We start from the raw sequence: 23379 nt of genomic DNA on the forward strand, positions 1-23379 counted from the left end.
GTTTCATTTTTATCTTTCATTTTCAGTGCTGGGGACCAAACCCAGGGCCTCATATATGCTAAGGCAAGTGGTCTATCACTGAGCTATCTCCCCATTGCATGAGTTTTCAATGTGTGCAAATGTAAGCAAAATAATCAGTATGTGTGTTCTGATCACTTAACCTCAGGCAGTAAAAACCCATGGCCGTTCTTCATCCCTGTGTCCATTCATTTCTTCTCCGTGTTTTGGAACAAACTTTAGACATCGTGCTGTGTTTCTTCTACACAGATTGTTATCATGTCTCTCTAAAGATAGAGGTTCTTTCTTTTTTTACCATAAGTAATACAATTTTTATAACTGAATGTGTACTTGTTTCTTGATATTATCAAATATAGAGTATTCTCGTTTTAGTTGTATTTGATTGGGTCTGGATCCATTGAACACCTATGCATTGCTTGGTAATTAAGTCTCTTCCAATTGATTTATAACTCAGTCCCTTTAGTGTCTTCCTTCTTTTTCTCTTTATAACTTACTGAATGGTCTTTTCTGTGCAGTTCCCTTAGTCTATATTTTACAAATTTAATTTTTGTGTTTTCATTTAATGCACATTATCCTGTTTTTCTGGGAAATTGATATGTTAAGTTAGATTTGGACTTTTCTTTTTTGCAAGAGAAAATGTAATTGGACATTTATATTTAAACATTCTGCACACTAAAATGGAATATTTGGAATATACCCTGGAATGCATACAAACCACTCATATCTAAGGGAAGCAAGACTGTCCTTGAATGTACTTGGCTAGGAAAGCTGATAGAGTTGAAGTATACTTTCTATTGGACTTCATGAAGAAGCTTAGTGTTTAATTACTCATTAGTCATATAGGTATTTTAGGAGAATTATTTGTCCTCTGAGCCATAGGTTTATTTGATAGTTTCTTTTGTTCATATTAATTTAGTGTTTCATTGATTGTTATCTGTCATATAATAGTAAATGTATTCTTTAAATTTTTTTTTCTCAAGAACTGCTTTCTATCATGATTCAGATTGGGCACAGTATATAAATTCACTGATATAGTCATATACTAATTCCATCCTCCAGGTGACTGTGGGAGCAGGTACATTTCCTGTCACTAGTAGGCGGTGACTCATGACTCCTTCAGTCCTACTCAGTCTGCATGAGAGCTGCTGCCGTGTGACTTGGCACACAGATAATGAGTGTTTTGTCTCTGTGCTTTATAACTATTGTTGATAGAAAATGTCATCCCATGACTCTCTCAGTCTTATGGGAATTCTGCTTTGTATGTGGAATTCTGCTTTCATTTTTATTTACTTTTTAAATGTTTTGTTTTCAAGATCATTTTTAGATACATTTCGTGGATTTTTATTAGATTTTGCTTTTCTTTCTTTCTTTTTTTTTTTCAAAGAGATTTATTTATTGTTTAGTGGTCTGCCTGCATGTACACCTGCAGGCCAGAAGAGGGCACCAGATCTCATTAGAGATGGTTGTGAGCCACCATATGGTTGCTGGGAATTGAACTCAGGACCTTTGGAAGAGCAGGCAGTGCTCTTAACCTCTGAGCCATTTCTCCAGCACTGCTCTGAAAAAATCTTCGTATTTCTTTTCTTTTTAAGTGTATATGTTCATCTGCCACATGTAACAGGTGTCTTAGGAGGCTAGAAGAGGGCCTTGAATTCTCCAGAGCTGGTGTTACGGGAGTTTCTGAGTTGTGTGATATGGGTGTCTAGGAACTGTGTTCGCAGCCTCTTAAAGAGGACAGCAAGCTCTCTTAAGCAATGAGCCATCTATCCAGCCCCACATTTGCAACTTATGATGTGACTGATGCTTGTATTCTCCATGTTACAGATATTTTCTGTCATTGAGGAATCTATACCGGGATTCTGGTAGTGCCGAGTCTTTCACTGTGGTGTTTGTCCTCTTAGTTCCTCTTTAGGGTATCTTTAGCAGGACTTGTTTCTGCTTCCGCGGTTTGCAGTTATTCTGATTCATAGCTTGATACCAGTTGTTTCAGTGGAGATAATTTTATCTCCTGGGAAAAATTTGACAATATCTGGGGATATTTATAATTATTTTAGTTAGGTAAGGGCACGCTCTTAGCATCTTGTGGATGGATGCCAGAAGTGTTTGCAGAAATTTTCAGGTACAAAGGTCATCTCTCCCGTGTAAAAAATTAACCTGCTCACAGTTTCAGTCATGTTAAAACTGAGGAACTGCTTTATGTTAATATGCTGTTCCCTTTTTGTTGTTGCTTTTTAAACAGTGGTGATGAGAATCAAATTTCATCCAGGATTGGTATTTCTTGTGTGAGGCAAGCACTCTTTTTGGTAGTTTGGACCTAAGTCATAGACTAATAGCTAATAAATTTCTCTAGGATGAGAGTACATATGAACCTATCACCCAGAAAATGGTAAAGTCCCCAGGCAGGGTGGAATTCTTTCTATGCATTTACCTCAAATTGTAACTTCTAATCTGACTTCTAACACCAACAAACGATTTGCCTGTTTAAGATTTTACTAAGCTGGCATTTCATGAAGGACAGTAGCAGCTGGGAATTTTCCAAGAAAGGAAATAAAGCAGTTCTCATCTTTTTTTTTTTTTATCATAGAAGCTTTACCAGAAAAATAAGTCATAGTAAAGGATGTTCTGTCTTTAATGTTTGCAAATCAGTCAGACATCCACATCATCAGCAAATAAGGTAAACATTTCTCTTTAACGTCATCTCTGAACTTTGAACTGCTAACCTTTTGGATCACTTACAGACTTTTATTATTAAATCATATTAATCATAATATTCAGAAGGCAGAAGCCGGCAGATCTCAAGATTGGGACACGCTATTTGTATAATTGCATTGTTGACCATGAAGGATGTGGATTATCCCAGATAAGAATGACAGGCCTTTGTTGGTTATTTTTCTTTGGCTCTGAGCTGATCTAAAATAATCCTTCTGTGAGAGATGTAATAGGCTTGAGTCACTACACTTATCTGTTTATGATCGTCACAATGACAGTCTATGCTATAGAACGCCCTCCCTCGGTCGGAATGACCTGGAATGTTGTCTTAGGGTTTCCATTGCAGTGATGAAAACACCACTACCAGAAAACAAGCTGGGAGGAACAGGCTTATTCGGCTTATACCTTCAGTCATAATCCACCATTGAAGAAAGTCAGGACAGGAACTCAAACAGGGCTGGAACTTGGAGGCAGGAGCTGATGCAGAGGCCATGAAGAGGTGCTGCTTACAGGCTTGCTCACATGGCTTGCTCAGCCTTTTTTTTTTTTTCTTTTCTTTAAGTAATTTATTCAGATCACATCTCAGTTGTTATCCCTTCACTTGTATCTTCCCATTCCCCCCTCCCTCCTTCTTTTACCCTATTCCCCTCCCCTAGGTCTGTGACAGAAGGGGACCTCCTTCTCCAACATATGATTACAACCTATCAGGTCTCATCTGGATAGCCTGCTTCCCCTTCCTCTGGGTGGCACCAGGCCTCCCCACCAACAGGAAGCAGGGGCACCAGAGTTCATGTCCGAGTCAGTCCCTGTTCTCCACACAACTGTGGAGAATGTGCTATCCATTGGCTAGATCTGGAGAGGGGTTCTAGGTTTACTGCATGCATTGTCCTTGGTTGGTACAGTAGTTCAAGCATATCCCCCTGGGTCCAGATCTGCCAGCTTTAATGGTCTTCTTATAGGTTTTTAGGACCCTCTGGATCCTTCTATTTCCCCATTCTCCCTTACCTCTCTCACCTGGAGTCCCAATAGGAAGTCCTAGCATCTATCCCAATATCCTGTTAAGTGAAGACTTTCAGGGAACATCCCTGTTGGGCTAGTGTCCAGTTATAAGTGAGTATGTACCATGTGTATCTTGATGGCTCAGCCATTAAAGCCTAGGCTCACAACCAAAAATATCAGACTGTTTTCTTATTAAACTCAGGACCACCAGTTCAAGGGTAGAACCATCCACCATGGGCTGGCCCCTCCCCCATCAATCATTAGTTAAGAAAATGCCCTACAGCCAGATCTCTTGGAAGCATTTTCTTTTTTTCTTTCTTTTTCTGTTTTTTAAACTTTTACTTCTTTTCTTTAAATTTTCTTTTATTTTTATTAATTTATTCAGATTACAACTCAGTTGTTATCCCATCACTTGTATCCTCCCATTCCTCCCTCCCTCTCTTTTTCACCCTATTCCTCTGCCCTAGGTTTATGACCGAGGGGGACCTCCTCTCCCACTATATGGTCATAGACTATCAAGTCTCATCTTGGTAGCCTGCTTATTCTTTCTTTGAGTGCCACCAGGTCTCTCTACCAAGGGGAGGTAGTAAATATGGAGCACCAGAGTTCATGTCAAAGTCAGTCCCCGCTCTCCACCTAACTGTGGAGAATGTCCTGTCCATTGGGTAGATCAGAGTAGGGGTTCAATGTTTACTAATTGTATTGTCCTTGCTTAGTGCAATAGTTTGAGCAGACCTCCCTGCGCCCCAATCCACCCATTATGATGTTCTTCTTGTAGATTTCTAGGGACCCTCTGGGTCCTTCTAGTTCCCCATCTCCTATATTTCTCTTACTTAGAGTCTCAGTAGGATGTCCTCACATCTATCCCAATCTCCTGGTAAGTGAAGACTTTCGTGGGACATGTCTTTTGGGCTAGTGCCCAATTATAAGTGAGTATACATCATGTGAGTCTTTCTGCTTCTGAGTTAACTCACTCATTATGATCATCTCTAGTCCCATCCATTTGTCCACAAATTTCGGGATTTCCTTGTTTTTAATAGCTGAGTAGTATTCCACAGTGTAAATATACCACAGTTTCTTTATCCATTCTTCAACTGCGGGGTATTTAGGCTGTTTCCAGGTTCTGGCTATTATGAATAAGGCTGCTATGAACATGGTTGAGCATATGTCCTTGTTGTGGGGTGGAACATTTTCTGGGTATATTCCAAGGAGTGGAATAGCTGGGTCTTGAGGAAGCCCTACTCCCAGTTTTCTGAGAAATCAACCAAGAGGACACGACAATTCTCAACATCTATGCTCCAAATACAAGGGCACCCACATTTGTAAAAGAACAATTAAAAAAGCTTAAACCACACATTGGTCCTCACACGTTAATAGTGGAAGACTTCAACACCCCACTTTCACTGAAGGATAGGTCATTAAAACAGAAACTAAACCGAGAAATAACATCATTAACCAGCACCATAAATCAAATGGATCTAACAGATATTTATAGAACTTTTCACCCAAACACAAAGTATTATACCTTCTTCTCAACACCCCATGGAACCTCCTCCAAAATTGATCAGGTAGTAGGTCACAAAGCAAACCTCAACAGATATATAAAGATTGAAATAATACCTTGTATCCTATCAGATCTCTATGGTCTAAGGCTAGACTCCAACACAAAGAGAAATAACAAAAAGCCTACAGACACATGGAAACTAAAGAACTCTCTACTTATTGACACCTGGGTCAGGGAAGAAATAAAAGAAATTAAGGACTTCCTGAAATTCAATGATAATGAAGGAACGATGTACCCGAATTTGTGGGACACATTGAAAGCGGTGCTAAGAGGAAAATTCGTAGCACTAATTACCTTTAGAAAGAAATTGGAAACATCCCACATAAGCAACCTACTGGCATATCTGGAAGCCCTAGGAAGCCATTTTCTTAATTAAGAGTTCCTCCTTTCAGAACTCTAGTTTGCATTTGCATCAAGTTGATACACAAAACCAGCTAGTTCGTATGCTTATCCCATTTAAGCAATGTTATTACTTTATTTCGGTTTTGTACATGTGAGTTTTTAAATCCTTTCTCAGTAGTTATTATGATTGTTTCTAGGTTTTTGTCTTCTGATATATTCATTCCTTGCCTCCTACAGTGTCCTGTCCCGTGGAACATATCAAACCAGGGTTCCACCTGAAGGAGAGGGTATAAATGGAGAGAGATAGGACAGAGGTATGCAGAGATGAGGCTAAGACGAGTTCTGATCAAGGCCTCCTTTAATCTGAGGGAATACAGGCTTATATACTGAGCCCAGATAAGTCTCTTGTTACAGGATCTGATTACAAGTCCTCAGTCAGGCTGGAAAGAGAGCAGAGCTTGGAGAAACTCTCTGCCCAAGTTCCTATGTCTTTTTCAGTGGTAGGTAATCAGTGTAGCAGGCACACCAACAGCATAAACAAAGGACTCTCTCAGCAGGTGCCGGGGACTCTAAGGCTAGCTGAAGGCTGCTTTTGCTCTCCCTGAGTCACAGTGCAGAAATATGGCTCTCGATACTACTGCCATAGGGAGTGGGTACCTCCTGGCACCATTCATGCTGCACTTGGCCTGTGTTGTCTAGGCAGATCTTAGGTGTGTAGTCACTGTATCTCCTGGGATCTGTCTGCTGGGCTCCATTCTCTGTAATGCCTTGGTACACTTTCCCCCACTCTGTTTCTGGCATCTCATTCTCATAATTAGCGTCTGCCATTCCTGAAGGGATTGTTGGCTACCTGTTGCTGAACTTGTTAAGGCCTGAGACCTGCATTGTTGGCTACAGTGGTCACATCGCACGTGCTTGTGGAGCACTGGAAATGGGACAGTCTAACTTAGGTGTGTCAGAAGTGTGAAATACAGATTGGGCTTTAAAAATTATTTTTTTAAAACCAAACAACAGCCTTACGATTTTCATTTTCATTATATGCGAGTAGTAATTTGGATATGCCAGATTAAATTAAACAATCCAAAATATGTAAACAAAGCTCAAAGAGAAATATAGTTCAGATTATAAAATTGCAAAATGGAGAAATATTTTGGAAGATGTAGACCCTTATAAAAACAGTTAAAATTTACTCCTATTATGATCTTCTAAAGATTAATGATAGCATAACTATCAAATATTTCTAGGTTTTCCTTCCTTTAAAAATATAGATATGATTAAATTTTTATTGGATACATCAAACAAGCCAGGCACGGTGATCATATTTTCCTGAATGCTAATTAGGAATATCCTAATTTTTAGTGTTTTTTTAACAATTAATATTATGATCACGGTATAAAGTTAAGGGATATAAGAACTAAATGTAAGGGTATTTTAGAAATATAGGCTTGCAGTCATTGTAGCAGTTTCTAAACTGGTGTAATAAGGTAAGTGCATTACCTTCTTAACCCTAGGAGAAGCTAGGATGTTTGTAATGTTCACCTGCATGGGCACATTCCTGATGGAGCCTCGCTGTTGTCCGTTGGTGCTCCGATGGACCTCCGTTGGTGCTCCGATGGACCTCCGTTGGTGCTCTCTGCTATGCGCAGCAGTGGTTCAGTTCTCCCTGCCTTTCTGATAAAACAATTCCCAAACAGGGCTTTCTTCTAAAATGACCTTAGCTTAAAATGATACTGGTTAAAAGGTCTTCACGGTCATTCTTCTTTTATACTACTCTGAGAAAATACAAAGACTACAACTGTGATACAGTAAGTCTCCATTTGTCTCCTCATATTGCTATACTGTTTGTGAGTAATTAAACCTGGAATGTTTATACTTTTATTCCTGAAGTTATTGAATGTACTTTTATTGTTGTATTACCTATCAATCTAGTTTCTAATTTACATTTAATATCTTAGTCGTGTTGGTTCATTTAATCAGTAGTTTCTAGAGGTGTCGTTAGAGCAGTATTGTATTCTTGCAACCATCAGTATACTCCACCTGATGAACTCTGGCCACATGCTAGCATGAATAGGGTTGACTATGGGACAGATGCTCAGTTGCTGCAATTTTGCTGTCTTGACAAAGTGTCCAGATAATGTCAGTAACTTAATCTTCTCAGTGTAGTTCATTCTTTTCACACAAGAATTAATGACACACTAATATCTTTGGGGCTTCTGTGGATTTGTTTTAACACTTTGCCTTGAAGTAACTGCCAAGATGTCTGTCTGTAAGCTACAGGAATATGGGAGGGGTCTGTTGCATCGATAGAATAGACTGGCTCCTTCTGTTTGCTGCTGGCTGGTTTCCAGAGCTCCCAAGCTTCTCCTGGAAAGGCTGACTCTTTCTTTACCTTGTTCTCCACTTGCAATGGTCCAGGTAGTGGCCACTTTGACCTTCGCCAGTCAGTATGCTTCCACCCATTTATGGTTTTCAGCATCTTCCCAGTTCATTTGGGTGGTTGAAGGCTTCTACCCTTCTGTTTACTTGCTGTCGTTTGTAGAGTGCCCACAGATGGAAGGCAGGGTGGGAAGCAGCTGGCTCCTTTGCATGTCTCGTCTGTCTTCTGGAAGCAGCTTGACTGTTTTAAAATGGGAAACTTTGGCAAAGACCTGCGTTTCATTTCGCTCATCTACTGAATGGAAGTGGTACCTTCTGAGCACTTGTACCTTTCTCTTCTTAGAGCTCATTACCCTGGAACCCATACAGTGTGGAATGCAAAGATGTCAGGGAAGAAGCTTTGGTCTTCTGAAGATTTTAGCACTTTCAACAATGATGTTGGCGCAGGCTGTTGGGGTCGTATATTGAACCAGAATTATATCAATGGCAACATGACCGCGTAAGTTATTTAGTCTTTTGTATAATGAATTTTAGAGAACACAGTAAGTAGAAAAAATACAATGGCCCACTATAATTTTATATCCTAGAGTCAATATACTTTATTGACCCAATCTACATATGCCTAATATTTGTCTAATCTATGCCTTCTTTTTGAGAAGAGTCTATATTAAGTAAAGTTGGGTTTATTGGGATATAGTTTACTCAGGCAGTGCAGGGATTTTTGATAATGTACACACACACACACACACACACACACACACACACACACACACACTTTTTTTTTTCGAGACAGGGTTTCTCTGTGTAGTCCTGTACTCACTTTGTAGACCAGGCTGTCCTCAAACTCACAGGGATCCGCCTGCCTCTGTCTCCCGAGTGCTGGGATTAAAGGCATGCACCACCACACCCGACTTAGATAATGTACATATATTTTTATGTCATTATATTATACCATTATATTGTAATGTGTCTCTAAAACATAATATTTTGTCATATGATTATATCATTTTCATAAGTATGAACATATGAGACATTTCTAGTTCTTGGCTTTTATTCATGTTTTTAAAATGTCATTTGTAACTTTTACTTATTTTAAAGAAAGATAGAACACAGCTCCGGGTATTGCATTTAGCAGTTTTGATCCCCAAGTCTCTTTTAATGTAGAATTGTTATCCACCCTTCTTTTGGAGCTACCTTTAAAAAAAAAATAACAGAGTAGTAGCCTTTAATTGGTACCCACTTCCACTGAGTAGCTGGCTCCTTATGTATCTCTTAACTTTATCAAAAGTTTGTAAAGAACTATATAATCACTTTTGTTATTAAAGAGGATACTTTCTAAATGCTTTGATGATGGCTTAGAACTAACGCAAATTAGTCTTATAAAATAATTGTGTCTAATAAAAACAAGCCAATATACATACTTTTGTGGTGGCTTGTTTGATATTAAGATGATGTATATTCATTATAGAAAATTGAGAAAATTTAGGGTTAGGGTTAGGGTTAGGGTTAGGGTAAGGGTTAGGGTAAGGGTAAGGGTTAGGGTTAGGGTTAGGGTTAGGGTTAGGGTTAAGGTTAGGGAAAAAAAGAAAAAAAAAAGAAAAGAAAATTGAGAAAATGAAGATATGTACAAAAACTGAGACAAACTGCCTACAATCTTGCCATCTTGACATAATGGTTCTTAAAACAATCTCCTGTTTTTATATACTTTTAAATATAAAATTGACACTTTAGTATATAGTCTGTTGAGTAAGCTGCCTTTCATTTTAACAGGATGTTATGACCTTTTCCCCCTTCACATTAAGTATACTTTTTTACTTCATCCTTTCCCCCCATGTTTTTTGTTTTGTTTTTGTTTTGAGACAGGGTCTTCCAAGGTTGCTCGGGCTGGCCTTGGCCTCTCTTTATTCTTGCTTAGCCTCCTGAGTACTAAAATTATAGACATATGTCTCCACATCCAAATCCTTACGATACTTCCACATATTCTATACATTAAAAAAGTATTTCCTAACTTCCCCTATCTTAAAATGTCCTATGGTGCTTGTTATACTGATTTCTAGGCAGCTGCTCAGACTTGCAGGGTCCAGGAACTTGCACACCTGGTCAGTACTCATGGCAAGTCCAATGATGCCCAAGTTTGGGAAACACGAGTGTACATAATAGAGGATGCCAGCCATGTGTGACCTAGATCATGAGAACTCTTAAGATCATCATTGATTGTGTGTGTGCATGCATGTTTGTGTGTGGGTGTGTGTTAAATTAGCATTATTATTTTCACTTTTGAGGTAATGAGAAGGGTTAAATTTTCTAAGCACGCTGGAGTAGCTTTGTGTGTTGGGAGAGAACCTGGTCAGGGAAGTGAACTTCTCTGGGTGAGTGTTGGTTGTTTTCCAGCTGTGAGGAACCCAGCAAGGTATATACATTTTGGCTATTGCTTGCTGTATATAGCCTTTATTATGTTGAGGAAAGTGCCTTGTATCCCCGATCTCTCTAAAACTTTAAACATGCATGGGTATTGGATTTTATCAAATGCTTTCTCTGCATCTAAGGAGATGATCATGTGGTTTTTTATTTTCAGTTTGTTTATATGGTGGATTACATTGATGGAGTTCCGAACTCTGGTGCCTCATATTTGACCATGTCCCCTGGAGGGGGAGACCTGGTGGCACTCAGAGGAAGGATAGCAGGCTACCAAGAAGAGACTTGATACCCTATGAGCATATACAGGGGAAGGAAGTCCCCCTCAGTCACAGTCATAGGGGAGGGGAATAAGGGGAAAATGGGAGGGAGGGAAGAATGGGAGGATACAAGGGATGGGATAACCATTGAAATGTAACAAGAATAAATTAATTTAAAAAAAAAGGTTCTGACATTAGGAACTCTGAAAAAAAAAAAGGTATATACATTTATGTTTTGTGCTTGAATTTTCTGAAAGTCACAGCTCTGCTCCTGGAGCTCAGTGTGTGCTGTAAACTATTAGGATCTCTCATCTGGGAAGGGGCCGCAAAACCAGGCCAACTGGTGATCCAGTTAGCACTCAAGCAGAAGCAATAGAGGCTAGAATTGCATTAGTGTAGCGCCCTTAACCTTTCCCGCCCCCTGGTGATCCCGCCTCAGTCATCACCCTCCATTCACAGGTGAGGGGGAATGGTGAGAAGAGGCTAGCTTGTGGAGTCCTGGATTGAACCTAGACAGTCTGGCTCGAAGTCCTCCCTCTAAAACTGCAGCGGCCCAGTTCAAGCTCATCAAAATTATATTGTGAAATTGGGGTTTTAGGAAGGCTGTCAATGGGAGGGCACTTATAGGAAAAGCCTTGACTTGGACTTGTTTAAATTTTTTGACATGCCAAATATGATTCATCTTTTGGCTCTACTTATGTTATTAAGCAGAATTGGTGTGTGTTTTGTATAAGAATGTATGCATATGTAGAAGGTTATATGTGTGTGTTTATGTGCATGCATATGTACATATGTGTGTTGTACAAGTGTATATATGTGTGTGCATGTGTGTTGTACAAGAATATGTGTGTGTGTGTTACTTTTAATTCTCTGATTCACCATTAAAATGCTTAAATAAACACTGAACTGGATTTTTAAAACTGGGAATGAACTCAGGCAACATATATTTGTTTGAAGTACTTAAAAGTTTATGTTCATTTACTTATATGTAATTATAAAAGATATTTTGGCTTTTTTTTATTGCATAGTATTTTAATTTTTTTCTTTTTATCAAACTAATGTTTTAGCACAATTGCTTGGAATTTGGTGGCTAGTTACTATGAAGAATTGCCTTATGGGCGAAGTGGGCTGATGACAGCCCAGGAGCCATGGAGTGGGCATTATGTGGTAGAGTCTCCCATCTGGATATCAGGTAGGGATGGCTAGATTCTACCTTTCCTCCACAGATTCTTTTTAAGAGATGTACCAGAAAGCACCAAAGAATGTTATGGAGACTCTCCATGCCATGAATGTGAGACTATTTTAAGGGAGATCTGCCAGTATTTTATAATATTACTTTGGGGTTAATATGACTGCTTTCTGTGTTTCAAATTTTATTATTCTAAGACTGAGTTCTTTAGAAAGGGAGGAAAGAGGGAAAGGAGAGCAGCACAGGGGACAGGATGTCCGGTGGTGGAGACAGAGGTAATTATTTAACTACATGATTCCAAGTCATGACAATAGCTGATAGAACAAATATACTTAGAAAGCTTCAGTGTAGCTTAGTGTGCCTATAAATTTTGGGATTATTCTTTTATATCAATTTCATTTTATTGATTGTACTAAAGTAAGTGTATGATATTAGATAACTGATAAAAATTAATTAATCAAGTAATTAATCATTAATCAAAATAAATATCTATGGTGAAATTGTATGGCTTTATATTGATTTCTAAATCTATTAAATGTTTGAAGATATAAATTTTAGACAAAGATAAAATTATAACTCATATAGATTAAATAATGATTATATGCTGAGGCGTTTTTGTTTCTCAAATGAAATGAAGAAACCAAGCAGATGCTGGGACTAGCTTAAAGTAAAGGTCAGCAGAGCCAGGTTTGTGTGTGTGTGTGTGTGTGTGTGTGTGTGTGTGTGTGTGTGTGTGTTGCAAAGCAACTTGAGAGTAGATATAAATGGAGGCAAGTTGAGTTTCTCATAACTGGACGAAATCAATTAAGATTTATGTGACTCAAAGACAGGGCTGTTAGACCCATCTACTTCCATTGAAACTGAGATCTTTTCCTATTATATCAGCCACAAGTAAAGTAGACAAAATGAAGACAGTGGATGTCATCTGAAGGAATATAATCATAGTAATAGACAGTAACTTTATAAATAAGGTGAAGCCAGGCGTGGTGGCGTACGCCTTTAATCCCAGCACTTGGGAGGCAGAGGCAAGTAGATCGCTGTGAATTCAAGGCCAGCCTGGTCTACAAAACGAGTCCAGGACAGACAAGGGTACACAGAGAAACCCTGTCTTGAACCCCTCCCCGAATAAATAAATAAAGTGAAATTTTCTTTAACATTTTAGAAAGATATTTAACATTGTCATTATTTTTCTGTAAAATTACACCATTATCTTTTATAAAAACCGATTTCTTCAAAATTGAGATTATTCTAAGCCAACTAGTTTTAATTTTAAATTCATTTTTTGATAAGTTTTATTTGTAGTTTTGTGTTAGTCTCAGATTTGCAATCGTGGCATTATTCTAAATTCTTGAAGTAGCTCTTTAAAATAGTGAAAAAAATTAAATAAGTCTCCTGTGTTGGTTGGATGGCCTCTTGGTTGTTGGAATTGTCCCACTCTGGTGAAGTGACACTCTTCTAATTTTGTGACTTTGGGGAGCTAGCAGGAAATGGAATACTGCTTAGCATATGTCCAGGACAAGATTTAGAGGTGATGGTATATATACTTAGAAATAACTTTAAGACTATAACGTAGTTCTGAGGTACATTTGTAACTTTAAAACACATTTTAAAAATTCTTTTAATTTGTTGTTGTTGTCTTAGGTGGGATAATTAGTGATGGACAAGATTTGGAAAGAGTAACTTAATTTTGCACTTTGGGAAAAGGAGTGCATAACCAGTATTCTTGAATTTTCATGTTTATTTAATTTTAACCAGTCATTCAGGAAGCTTTCCTGCAATTATACCTTTTAGCTGAAATTTTTGAACATGGAAGCATAAAGTTAGTAGATACTTTCTTAAAATAGACTACAGCTGCTTAGAATCAATAAGATTTAAATTGGTAAAGGGCTTTTTAAAAAAAAGTTGTCTCATTCACATCGTTTCCTCCTTTTCTGTAGCTCATACAACTCAGTTTACTCAGCCAGGCTGGTATTACCTGAAGACAGTTGGCCATCTGGAGAAAGGAGGGAGCTACGTAGCTCTGACCGATGGCTTAGGGAACTTCACCATCATCATTGAAACTATGGTAATTGTCTGTTGTTGATGCTTAACTGGTGGACAGCTCAGACTTCACCAGAAGCCTTGCCTTCAGAGAGAAGGGCACTGTGCTCTTCTGCGCACAGGAGGGCACCTTTCCAAGAGTCCTATGACTGGCTGCTGGGAGGAAAGGCGGGAGAAGGGGCTGGCTTGCTCCTTCTGTTCCTAAGCAACTGCTTCCTCCTCCTCCTCCCCTCCTCCTTCCCCCCCCCCTCCTCCTCTTCTTTCTTTTTTTAAAAAAAGCTATATGGGATAATTGGCCTTGAACCTCATTATGGCTTTTATGACTGCAGTTCACACTCTGATGGAGGGTTTCCTGGGAACACGTGCCGTTTCCTTTGGGTGTGTGGCTAGGAGTGTGCCTGACAAGTTAAATAGGACCAACAGGGTGAAGGGCTGCCAATTACCTGTATCATTCCTCCTTGTTGCCAGCAGTTCATAAGGCTCTAGTATCACCATGTAGGCTGCAGCAGTTATCACTCATCTCTTTGCTTTGTAGCCGTTCTCAAAGGCATGAGGTGGTGTCATTGTAGTCGGATTTCCCTTTTCCTACTGACTAATGATGCTGATTATATTTTCATATATATTTTGGCTGTATGTATGTCCTCACTGGAGAAATAGTCCTCACTGGCTATTAATTCTACACTGCCTATTTAAGTTAGAAGTATTTATATTCTTCTTCTTGAATTGCAAGAGTTCTTCATGTAATCTAGCTAAAAGCTGCTCAGAAGACACATGTGGCTTTTGTAAATGTGCTCCCATCCTTACGGTGTACTTAGTTAGGCTGATCTTAGGTTCAAAGCTCTGTTGTCTCAGCTTCCAAATGCTGCAGCCACTATGCACTACTTCTCTCTCTCTTTTTAATTGCATTCTTTGAGGTAAAGTTTATATGAAAAAAATTGGGTTTCTTTTTTGTTTTGTGTACATTTAGTATCAGATATAGGAAACCATTTAGTTATCCAAAATTTAGTTATCCAAAGTTTTTTTTGGTAAGATTGCTGCTGTTTAAAGTCTTTTTTTTTTTTCAGTTTGAGCTCACAACTTTTATTGTTAAAAGATAATATGAACATATGAGTTTAGGCTTTTAGATGTACATTGAAAGTACAATAACAAAGATGTCCTAGTACAAAGATTTTGGGTCTATTCAACAAATGCAGAGATTTTTGAGTTATTTTCTGCTTCCTAATCTATACATTTCTATGTGTCTCAAGTAATAATGACCATACATACACACCAATGAAACCTTTGCACAAGTAGCTTGTTGTCTGTCTGTCTTTCTTTCTTTCTTTCTTCTTCTTCTTCTTCTTTTTTTTTACATTTTTATATTTTGTATCTCTATTTTTGGGTCTGGGTTACCTCACTCAGTATAACTTTAAAAAAATTTTTTTACATATACATTTATATTATTACACATATATACAATAAGCTACCTACAGCAAGAAGAACCATGAAACAATCAGGAATTATACAAATGTTACATTCATAGTGTTTTAGCCATTTGTATTTGGCACCCTTGACGAAATCATCTTTCCTATCTTGTTGCATCTAAAATTTTGAATGTAAATACATATCTCATTATTATCAACTTAAAATATCTATCTAGACCTAAAACATCTTAACCCCCTAAATAACTAAGCTTAATTATAAAACTAAACTCTCTGGTCTTCAACCCCATCAGAGACTTGAGAAGGAATAAAATTAATTATGTGGGTATACAGGGAGTGCAGGTTAGCAGCTTCCCAAATGAGAAGATGACAGAGACAGTTTGCTGCCTGAATAGTCATCCACAACTGTCTATAATTTGAAGCCTCATCTTCAGCCTTCTGGCCCAATATATCTGACAGATATATTTGTGAGGCAGGAACTATTGAGGACTTGCTTACCCTGTCTTGGCAGAGTTTGGCCATAGACTCTGCCTGCATCCAAGCTTGCCCTTTTTAAAGGCAGAATTCTGTCTGTGGTAAAAACGAGGACATTTTTTCCCAGTGGCTGGTTTGCCACATTTGAAGCCATCTCCATAAGGAGGTTCTTTGATGCTCATCATCCTCTTTGAGGTAGGCTGGGTGTTCCTGGAGTTAACCTGTCTCATTGTCAGTGAATCTTTAAAATAATAAAAATATTTTTAAATGCCATATTTTGTATGTCTCTGAGGTTTTTGAAGGCCGTATCTAACTATTTTACCTTACCTTTTATAGAATCATATCCATCTGTTGCACCTAAGATGTATATTCTTGTGATAAAAGTAGACTAGTAATTGATTTGACCGCGATTTGACCAACTAACAATTAACTTGTATAATTTACTTATCCTAAGCAGTCTGCAATAGCACTTTCAAAATATTAGAAGTAAACCTTGCATTATAATTGAGTTATATGGGCACAATACTGCATATTAGAGTAGAAATAGATATAATGTATATGAAGATTAATCTTAAATTTGAATTCTATACCACTGCATCTAAAATTAAAGTTATTTTGCATCTATATACAAAATTCTATACCCGTGAATTAAAAATAACCTTGTAGTAACAATTAAGGCATTAAGGTGAGTAGATTCACTCATCTGTTTTTTGTTCTATCTTCCCTATATATTTCTATATTCCCCCCCTTTTTTTTCCAACCTCTATATCCAAACCTAAGAATGGAAGATAAAGGAAAAGAGAGACATCCCTGAGCCCAACTTTGTTTTCTCTCTAAATAAGACCAATAACTTATAACCAACTCCCATTGAAAATAATGCTCTATAGTCCAAGAAAAGCAACCAAAATACTACCTGACCCCCCTTAGAGGAAATGGGGCGTTGTTCTCTTAAGGTTTCTCCTGGCTGATTTGGGATGAATACTTTTGTTGGAGCCCAAATAAAGTTGAGGAAATGGTTAAACAAGCTAGGAATAGCATTTGTGGTCTAGTTTCTTAATGTTGAGAAATTCCAGGCTGAATTAGAGTCCTGTGTGGGACAGTCTGAAATGCTGGACCAATTGGGATTGGAAGCTTTTTTTGAAGGTGTCCTGGGAGGTGTCTTCTTCTGATGAGGAACAGCAACTGAAGCACTTGGTGCTGGAACATGAAGGATACAGGATGCCAGTGTCCAGCATGCTGAGAGGAATGCATCCTGTCAGGTCTGATCCAATGTCAGTGTCCAGTTCTTTTGTTCTGAAAACATGTAAATTTTCACAAGCATTATACATTACTGAAGTTATAAATGTATAAGCTGTGCATGATGCACAGAACAATTAAGGATGGTTCTCTGCTCTTTGTATGAGCAGAAAAAAAGACATCTGTAAATCTTCATTTGTGCCACATGAAGACTGGCATCTAATAATAATTCATAGGGAATCTTTAGCCAACAAGAAGCATTGTCTTTGCCTAGACATTAATGTCTCAGAGCTATTCCCATATAGTGGGATTAGCAATATAAGTTACCTGCTTGTTCTGCAGTTTAAATTCTTCACATCCCAGTTGTATCCCTCTCCCCCATCCCCTCCCTCAACCCTGTCTCTCCCTCCCCTAGTCCTCAGAAAGGGGAGCCCTCCTCCCCTAACAGATGACCTCAGCCTATCAAGTCTCATCTGTACTACCTGTAACCTCTTCCTTTGTGGCCTGGCAAGGCTGCCCTGCCAAGGGGAAGTGATCAAAGTTCTGTGGCCAGAGTCCATGTCTGAAGTAGTCCTTACTCTCCATGGTTCAAGTCTTACACGTAGGTTTCTGATTCTGTTCTTTCTTGAGGTACTTGGCATCTGTTAGTATATTTTCCCACATCTTTGCTTTCAGCCTGTTATTTTATTTTATGTAAAGCACGTCCCCTTTCAATAGCACATGGTTGGATTGCTTTCCTTAATCTTGTCTGGTGTTTTGGTTGGATTGTTAGTGAGCATTAGTGTCGCTATGGTTTAGTTTACTTTTCCCTGTGGTTTTTGTTTTCCACAATTCATGATTTTGTTTCTATTTGAAGTTCCTCCTCTGTCATCTTGTTTTAAGTTGAGTGGGTGTCTTCTGATGCTGTTTTCTGTTCCTTTAATGATCTGCACAGCACACTTTGAAGAGTTGTGTCTCCGCGGTGGTTTCAGAATTTACTACACGAATCTTCCAGGATCACTTCAGATTTAAACTGGATCCCGAGGCAGTGCAGGAATGCTGTTCTTATGCCATCCTGTTCCCTTTAGGCTTTTATATTTTCCTATTTAATTGTGTATGCTACACTCCAACAGAAAGATAACAGGATGCTGTGAAATTATTACTTTATATGTAAGTTTTTAATGCCAAGAGAAGAAAAGAGAACAGTACATATTTATATCATCTGTTACATTTATTTTATTTATGGATATGGTTCTTTGAATCTGTTTCTATGTATTTAAGTTACCATTGGGGTGATGTCTTTATTATAAGCTTTGACCAGGCACACACAGTATACGTTCACTCAAGTTATGCTGGCAGTTTACTTTTTATAATCTGAAATAAGTTCATATTTGTTATAGATGTTTGCAATTCATGCTGCTTTTCAGGCATTGATTACTCAATGTTTCCCTCACAAACTAGCTTGTGTGTTATTTGGATCACTTACATGACTTTTTCCTCATAGAGTCGTAAACATTCCAAGTGTATACGGCCATACCTACCCTATTACAATGTCTCACACCAGCTGGCCACCTTCACTCTAAAGGGATCTTTGGTAAGTACATGTGTTTAACTTTTATGTTGATTTCAAAATTTATGTTAGGGTTGGAGAGATAGCTCAGTGGTTAAGAATGCTTGTTGCTTTTCCCCAAAATTGGAGCTGGGTTTTCTGCAACCTTGTCAAGAAGCTCACAGCTAAATAAGCTCTAGCTACAGAGGATCTAATGCCCTCTCCTGGCCTCCAAAGATCATACATGTGAGCATTCAGAAACACAAATAAAAAATGAAATAAATCATTAAAAATGTATGAAAATTTTGTGTCTTTTTTTTTTTTTGAGACAGGGTTTCTCTGTGTAACCTTGGCTGTCCTGGACTCGCTTTGTAGACCAGGCTGATCTCGAACTCAGAGAGATCTACCTGCCTCTGCCTCCCGAGTGCTGGGATTAAAGGCGTGCACCACCACGCCCGGCCCAAATTATATATTTATTATTATGTATGCATTTCTCTGCCCATATACACACCTACATGCCAGAAGAGGGCATCAGATCCCATTATTGATGGTTTTGAGCCACCATGTGGTTGCTGGGAATTGAACTCAGGACCTCTGGAAGAACAGTCAGTGCTCTTAACCTCTGAGCCATCTCTCCAGCCTTAGGCCCTCAATTCTTTAAGTGAAGTCATGAATTATAGAATTACTAAGAATTTGCATATGAATGGACATCTGCCCCTGTGGTGCCTTGTATTTCCTGACTTTTTTTTTTTCTTTTTTAAGACAGTCTTTTTTAATGTAGGCAGGCCTCATTAAATAGTGGAAGATGACCAGGAACTTCTGGGCATCCCAACTTTCCTTTCTGAGTGCTGAGATTGCAGGCATGTGCCAGCACACCTGCTTCAGGTAGTGCTGGGTAAGTTACCCAGGGTCTCTTGCACGCTAGGCAAGCCCTCTACCAACTGAGGCCTCTTCTGACTTCCATAATAAAATAAGACAGAAGCTAATAGCTGATAAAGCTGTCTGTGGCTTAGTTATCTTTGGTCATCTTGGCACCAGTCGTATGGTCTAAGGAATCCCCCATCCCTTTTTGGTTGTTTTTTGTCCCCCAGCCCCACCCTCAGATGATGGGTTTCTCTGTGTTACCTTGCCTGTCCTGGAGTTCATTCTGTAGACCAGGCTGGCCTTGAACTCACAGATTAAAGGGATGAAAGGCGTGTACCACCACTGCCTGGTGAGGAATTTTCAAGCACTAAAGTTTAGAGTATTCTATACTGATAGACAAACAAACAAAATAAAGCCAAATCAAATGAAAATACTCAAAAGCCACCATTTTTATTAAAATCTCTTATTAGATTTCATTTGGAAGAAGCCAGTAAGCTTTCTTATTAGTAATGTCATAGAATTAGTTTTAATGCCAGAGAATTATTTAGGAGAGCAGCAGGGCTGGGAGGGAGATAAGAGAGTTTATGGGGCCTGGGGTGGGGTAGGTGGAGGTAGGGGAGGGGAAAACAACAAGAATGCATTATATACATTCATATACATGCATAAGTGGTTTGTTAAGAAAACAAAATTTATTAATAAAAATAGACAAAGCATCTCATAATTGTAATCAGAAAAGCAGCGTAGTTTTTTTCTGACATCTAGGAATGGGATGTGTGCTCACAAAGCACAGAATGAAATAGTTGTGTTCTGTATTTGATTAAGTATCTGACTCTATCTAGTATGCTGGAAAGAGGCATCAATGGAGGCTTTTTGCTATTGAACAGTTGTCTCCAAAATCAAGCCAAAAACTATATTTTCTTAAATTGCAAGCTCATGTTATCTAGTTATTTATCTAAAGTACGTGACAAAAACATCCAGATAAGCTCAGATTCTAAGACCACCAAGTACATATGGAAGCTAACACTCGGAAGCTCGAAGATACCAATTGAAATATTTTTTTCCCACAAGTTGCTAAAAACCATGTGGATCTCTTACTTTTCATGTGATTCATCTGTGAACATGGAGATTCATCTCCTTTTGTATTCTTTTGAAAGACCTCTCTCTCTCTCTCTCTCTCTCTCTCTCTCTCTATATATATATATATATATATATATATATATATATATATATATATATTATTATCATTTCAGTGTGACACTTATGTATTTACTGACTTAAGTGAAATGATTATGACTATGTAATAATCATAATTGATAATAAAGTAAGAAAAATAATTTAAGATCTTTTTAGAACATCAATTCATATACGATCATCATCAATTTTTGGTTATTATCTATCATCAGATCAATATTCACTTTGCCTTTTTGCACTTATTATATCCTTTGAAGAAAAAAAATTAGAACATAATAACTACCTTTGAACAAGTTCAGTTTTATATGATGACAGTAACATACAGGAAGGCAGAAGAGAGAATCTATGTTAATAAACAAAGACATTTTAAAGCAAACAGCTAAGTGTTTAACAATGTTCTCAGGTAGGAAGAACAAGTGTTTTGAAGCCAAGGCACTAAGATCTGTTTTTAACATTTGCCAGGTGCAGATGCAATGAGCTAGAAGAGCAGAGACTTACTGTCTGCAGTGGTTCCTCTGTAAAGGGAGGCTGGGCAGGTCTCCTCAGGAGCGCTGTACGTGTCAGAGAGCAAAGCACATTAGAAACAGGCTCATCCCTGAGCATACTGAGTTATGGCGGGGGCTTAGTAAGGAAAGGTAGGAGACACAATCTGGGTCTACCTTGTGTAAGGTCACAGAACACATGTTCAGAAGAAGATGACAGGAACACTTCTGAGCATGCCCAGTTCAGTAGCATAATGGTCAAGCTGCTTAGCAAATCAGTGTCCCCAGGGCTGTGTTGGTTTTCCTCCAGTTTCTCTGAAGTGTCTTAGCTGAAACAAAACAGAAAGAGACCAGCCTGGAGGTGCGTTAATTCAGGTGCTTGTTGCTGGTGGTGCCTGATTTGCTTAGCCATTAGTGTTCATAGGAAATGAAAGATTTGCTTGAATATTGTCTTTTGTTTTCAAAAGTGTTACTGTTAAACCTAGCGATGGTTCTGTTAGCAACTGGAAACAGTGGACATTGCTCTCTCTTTTAGGTATTAATTACAGGATATGAAGAATCAAGCATTATTTCTTGTGTTTTCTCCCCAGAAAGAAATACAAGAGCTACAGGTGTGGCATACCAAGCTTGGAAGACCTGTGGAGAGATTTCATTTTAAACAACTGGATTCTCTATGGGTAGTCTTAAAATTGGTTCCTATATTTGGGGCATTAGAACAGTGAAATGGAGCAAGTTTGATTAATGAGTTATAATGAAGTTGATCTTCTGGTTATAGGACAATAGAGATAAAAAGTTCCCCATATTTTTCTTAAACAGAAGTTCTGATTCAGGTGCGAGAAGTGTGTATCCTCATAGCTGTGCTCTGTTCCTAAATGCTCGTTTATGTCGGTAAATGCGCCACCATGGCCTGGCTGCCCAAGTAAGAGATGCATGTTTCATCTGAGATTGCCCTCCTCTGTCCCGGGCTGTGTCCCCAGGGCAGTTGACTGTAGGCAGTTCCGCTCGCTGTGTATTTCTCTTACTCATTATTGTCCCTTGTTCTCCCTGTTGCTTCTTTCTGTTCATTCTTCACTAAGCCTCATTGTTCAGAAAGTGCCCCTGGTTTCAACAGACTCCAGTCTGCATCTCAGGGCCAACCAACATTGCCACTAGAGTGGAGTGCTGAAGAAGCAGTTTTCCCCATCAGTTCATGTCCCCCCCCCCCCCATGACCCTCACTCTCCTGTCACGTGACTGTGACTATCTTCTCATGAAGTAGAAGACAGATTTCCTTTCCAGATGCAGATCTCAGTAGCTGACATCTCTTACAGAGTAAACTTCCCACACAGTTTCCTTTACATCTGTGAAGACATGTCGGCAGAAGCATCAGCTTCTTTAAAGCCTTGCTCACCTGGCCCAGTGCAAGGCTATGTGTGGGTCTCGCTAAACACACCCCACCACTTTTGGCTGCCTTGAGTTTGGGGCTCTGCCTTATTTTGCTTTTATCCCAGAGGCTTGCTACTTGGTGATTCCTCAGCAAAGATTGAAAGGATAAACTGGCCCCAGAAAATGCTTTATATCATCTAATTGACTTAGTCTGCTGCATTTTAATAATTATTAATGTTATAATTATAATTAGCTAGTCAAATCAAAGGTCAAATACCCATTAGAACACTCTCTTCGTGTATAATAGTTTTCTGGAAATAAAGTAATGAAATTGATCTCCGCCATGGGAATATTATTTGGAGTTAATTCTGAGCCAGAATGTGGCATCAGATATTCATGGTTCTGTATCTGTTTACCCTTAAAGCAAATTAAAGTGCCAAACCCTTTAATTCAGTATAGACAAAACACTTGCTAAAGTTTCCAAGACAAGTTCAAGCTCAGTGCCCACGTTAGTTCTGTAAGGATTCTGCTGTCTCCAGAGGGCTCTGCTTCTACAGGGCTGTGCTCTAGAGCGTGCTTCCCCTGCCAGGTGAGCTAAGCTCAGCATCCCTCTCAGGGTTGCGTTCTTAGCCTCAAGAGTGAAACGAAAACCTTAGATCATAAATGTGGTGCAAATCTAACCTACTAATTGAAATGTAGCAGAGCATATAATGAGCAGAGTTTAATTTTCATTTTTCAATTGTAAAATGTTTCTTGTGCTTAAGTTGGGTTGCCTGTGAGGTGTTGTGGGTTCTTTTCTACTAGTAAAGCTCTGGAAGAAGCAAGCAGGCCTCTGACTTTGCTGATTGAGTGTGTACAAGCTTTAAAGAGTGTACAGTGTAACGGAAGAGTGGGCTGACAGACGCAG

At 38.7% G+C, this 23379-nt stretch overlaps 1 protein-coding gene across 1 annotated transcript in view; it reads left to right on the top strand.

Moving 5' to 3' along the window:
* Positions 1-23379, top strand: part of GALC (galactosylceramidase) — a 54133-nt gene that overhangs the window by 18072 nt on the left and 12682 nt on the right. The window contains 5 exon segments of the mRNA XM_084791302.1: positions 8352-8507; positions 11751-11875; positions 13810-13937; positions 18527-18616; positions 21699-21785. Coding sequence (XP_084647428.1) covers positions 8352-8507; positions 11751-11875; positions 13810-13937; positions 18527-18616; positions 21699-21785 — 586 coding nt within the window.

The sequence above is a fragment of the Acomys minous genome, assembly GCF_964271855.1.
Source record: "Acomys minous genome assembly, chromosome: 8".
In the NCBI taxonomy this organism is placed as follows: domain Eukaryota; kingdom Metazoa; phylum Chordata; class Mammalia; order Rodentia; family Muridae; genus Acomys; species Acomys minous.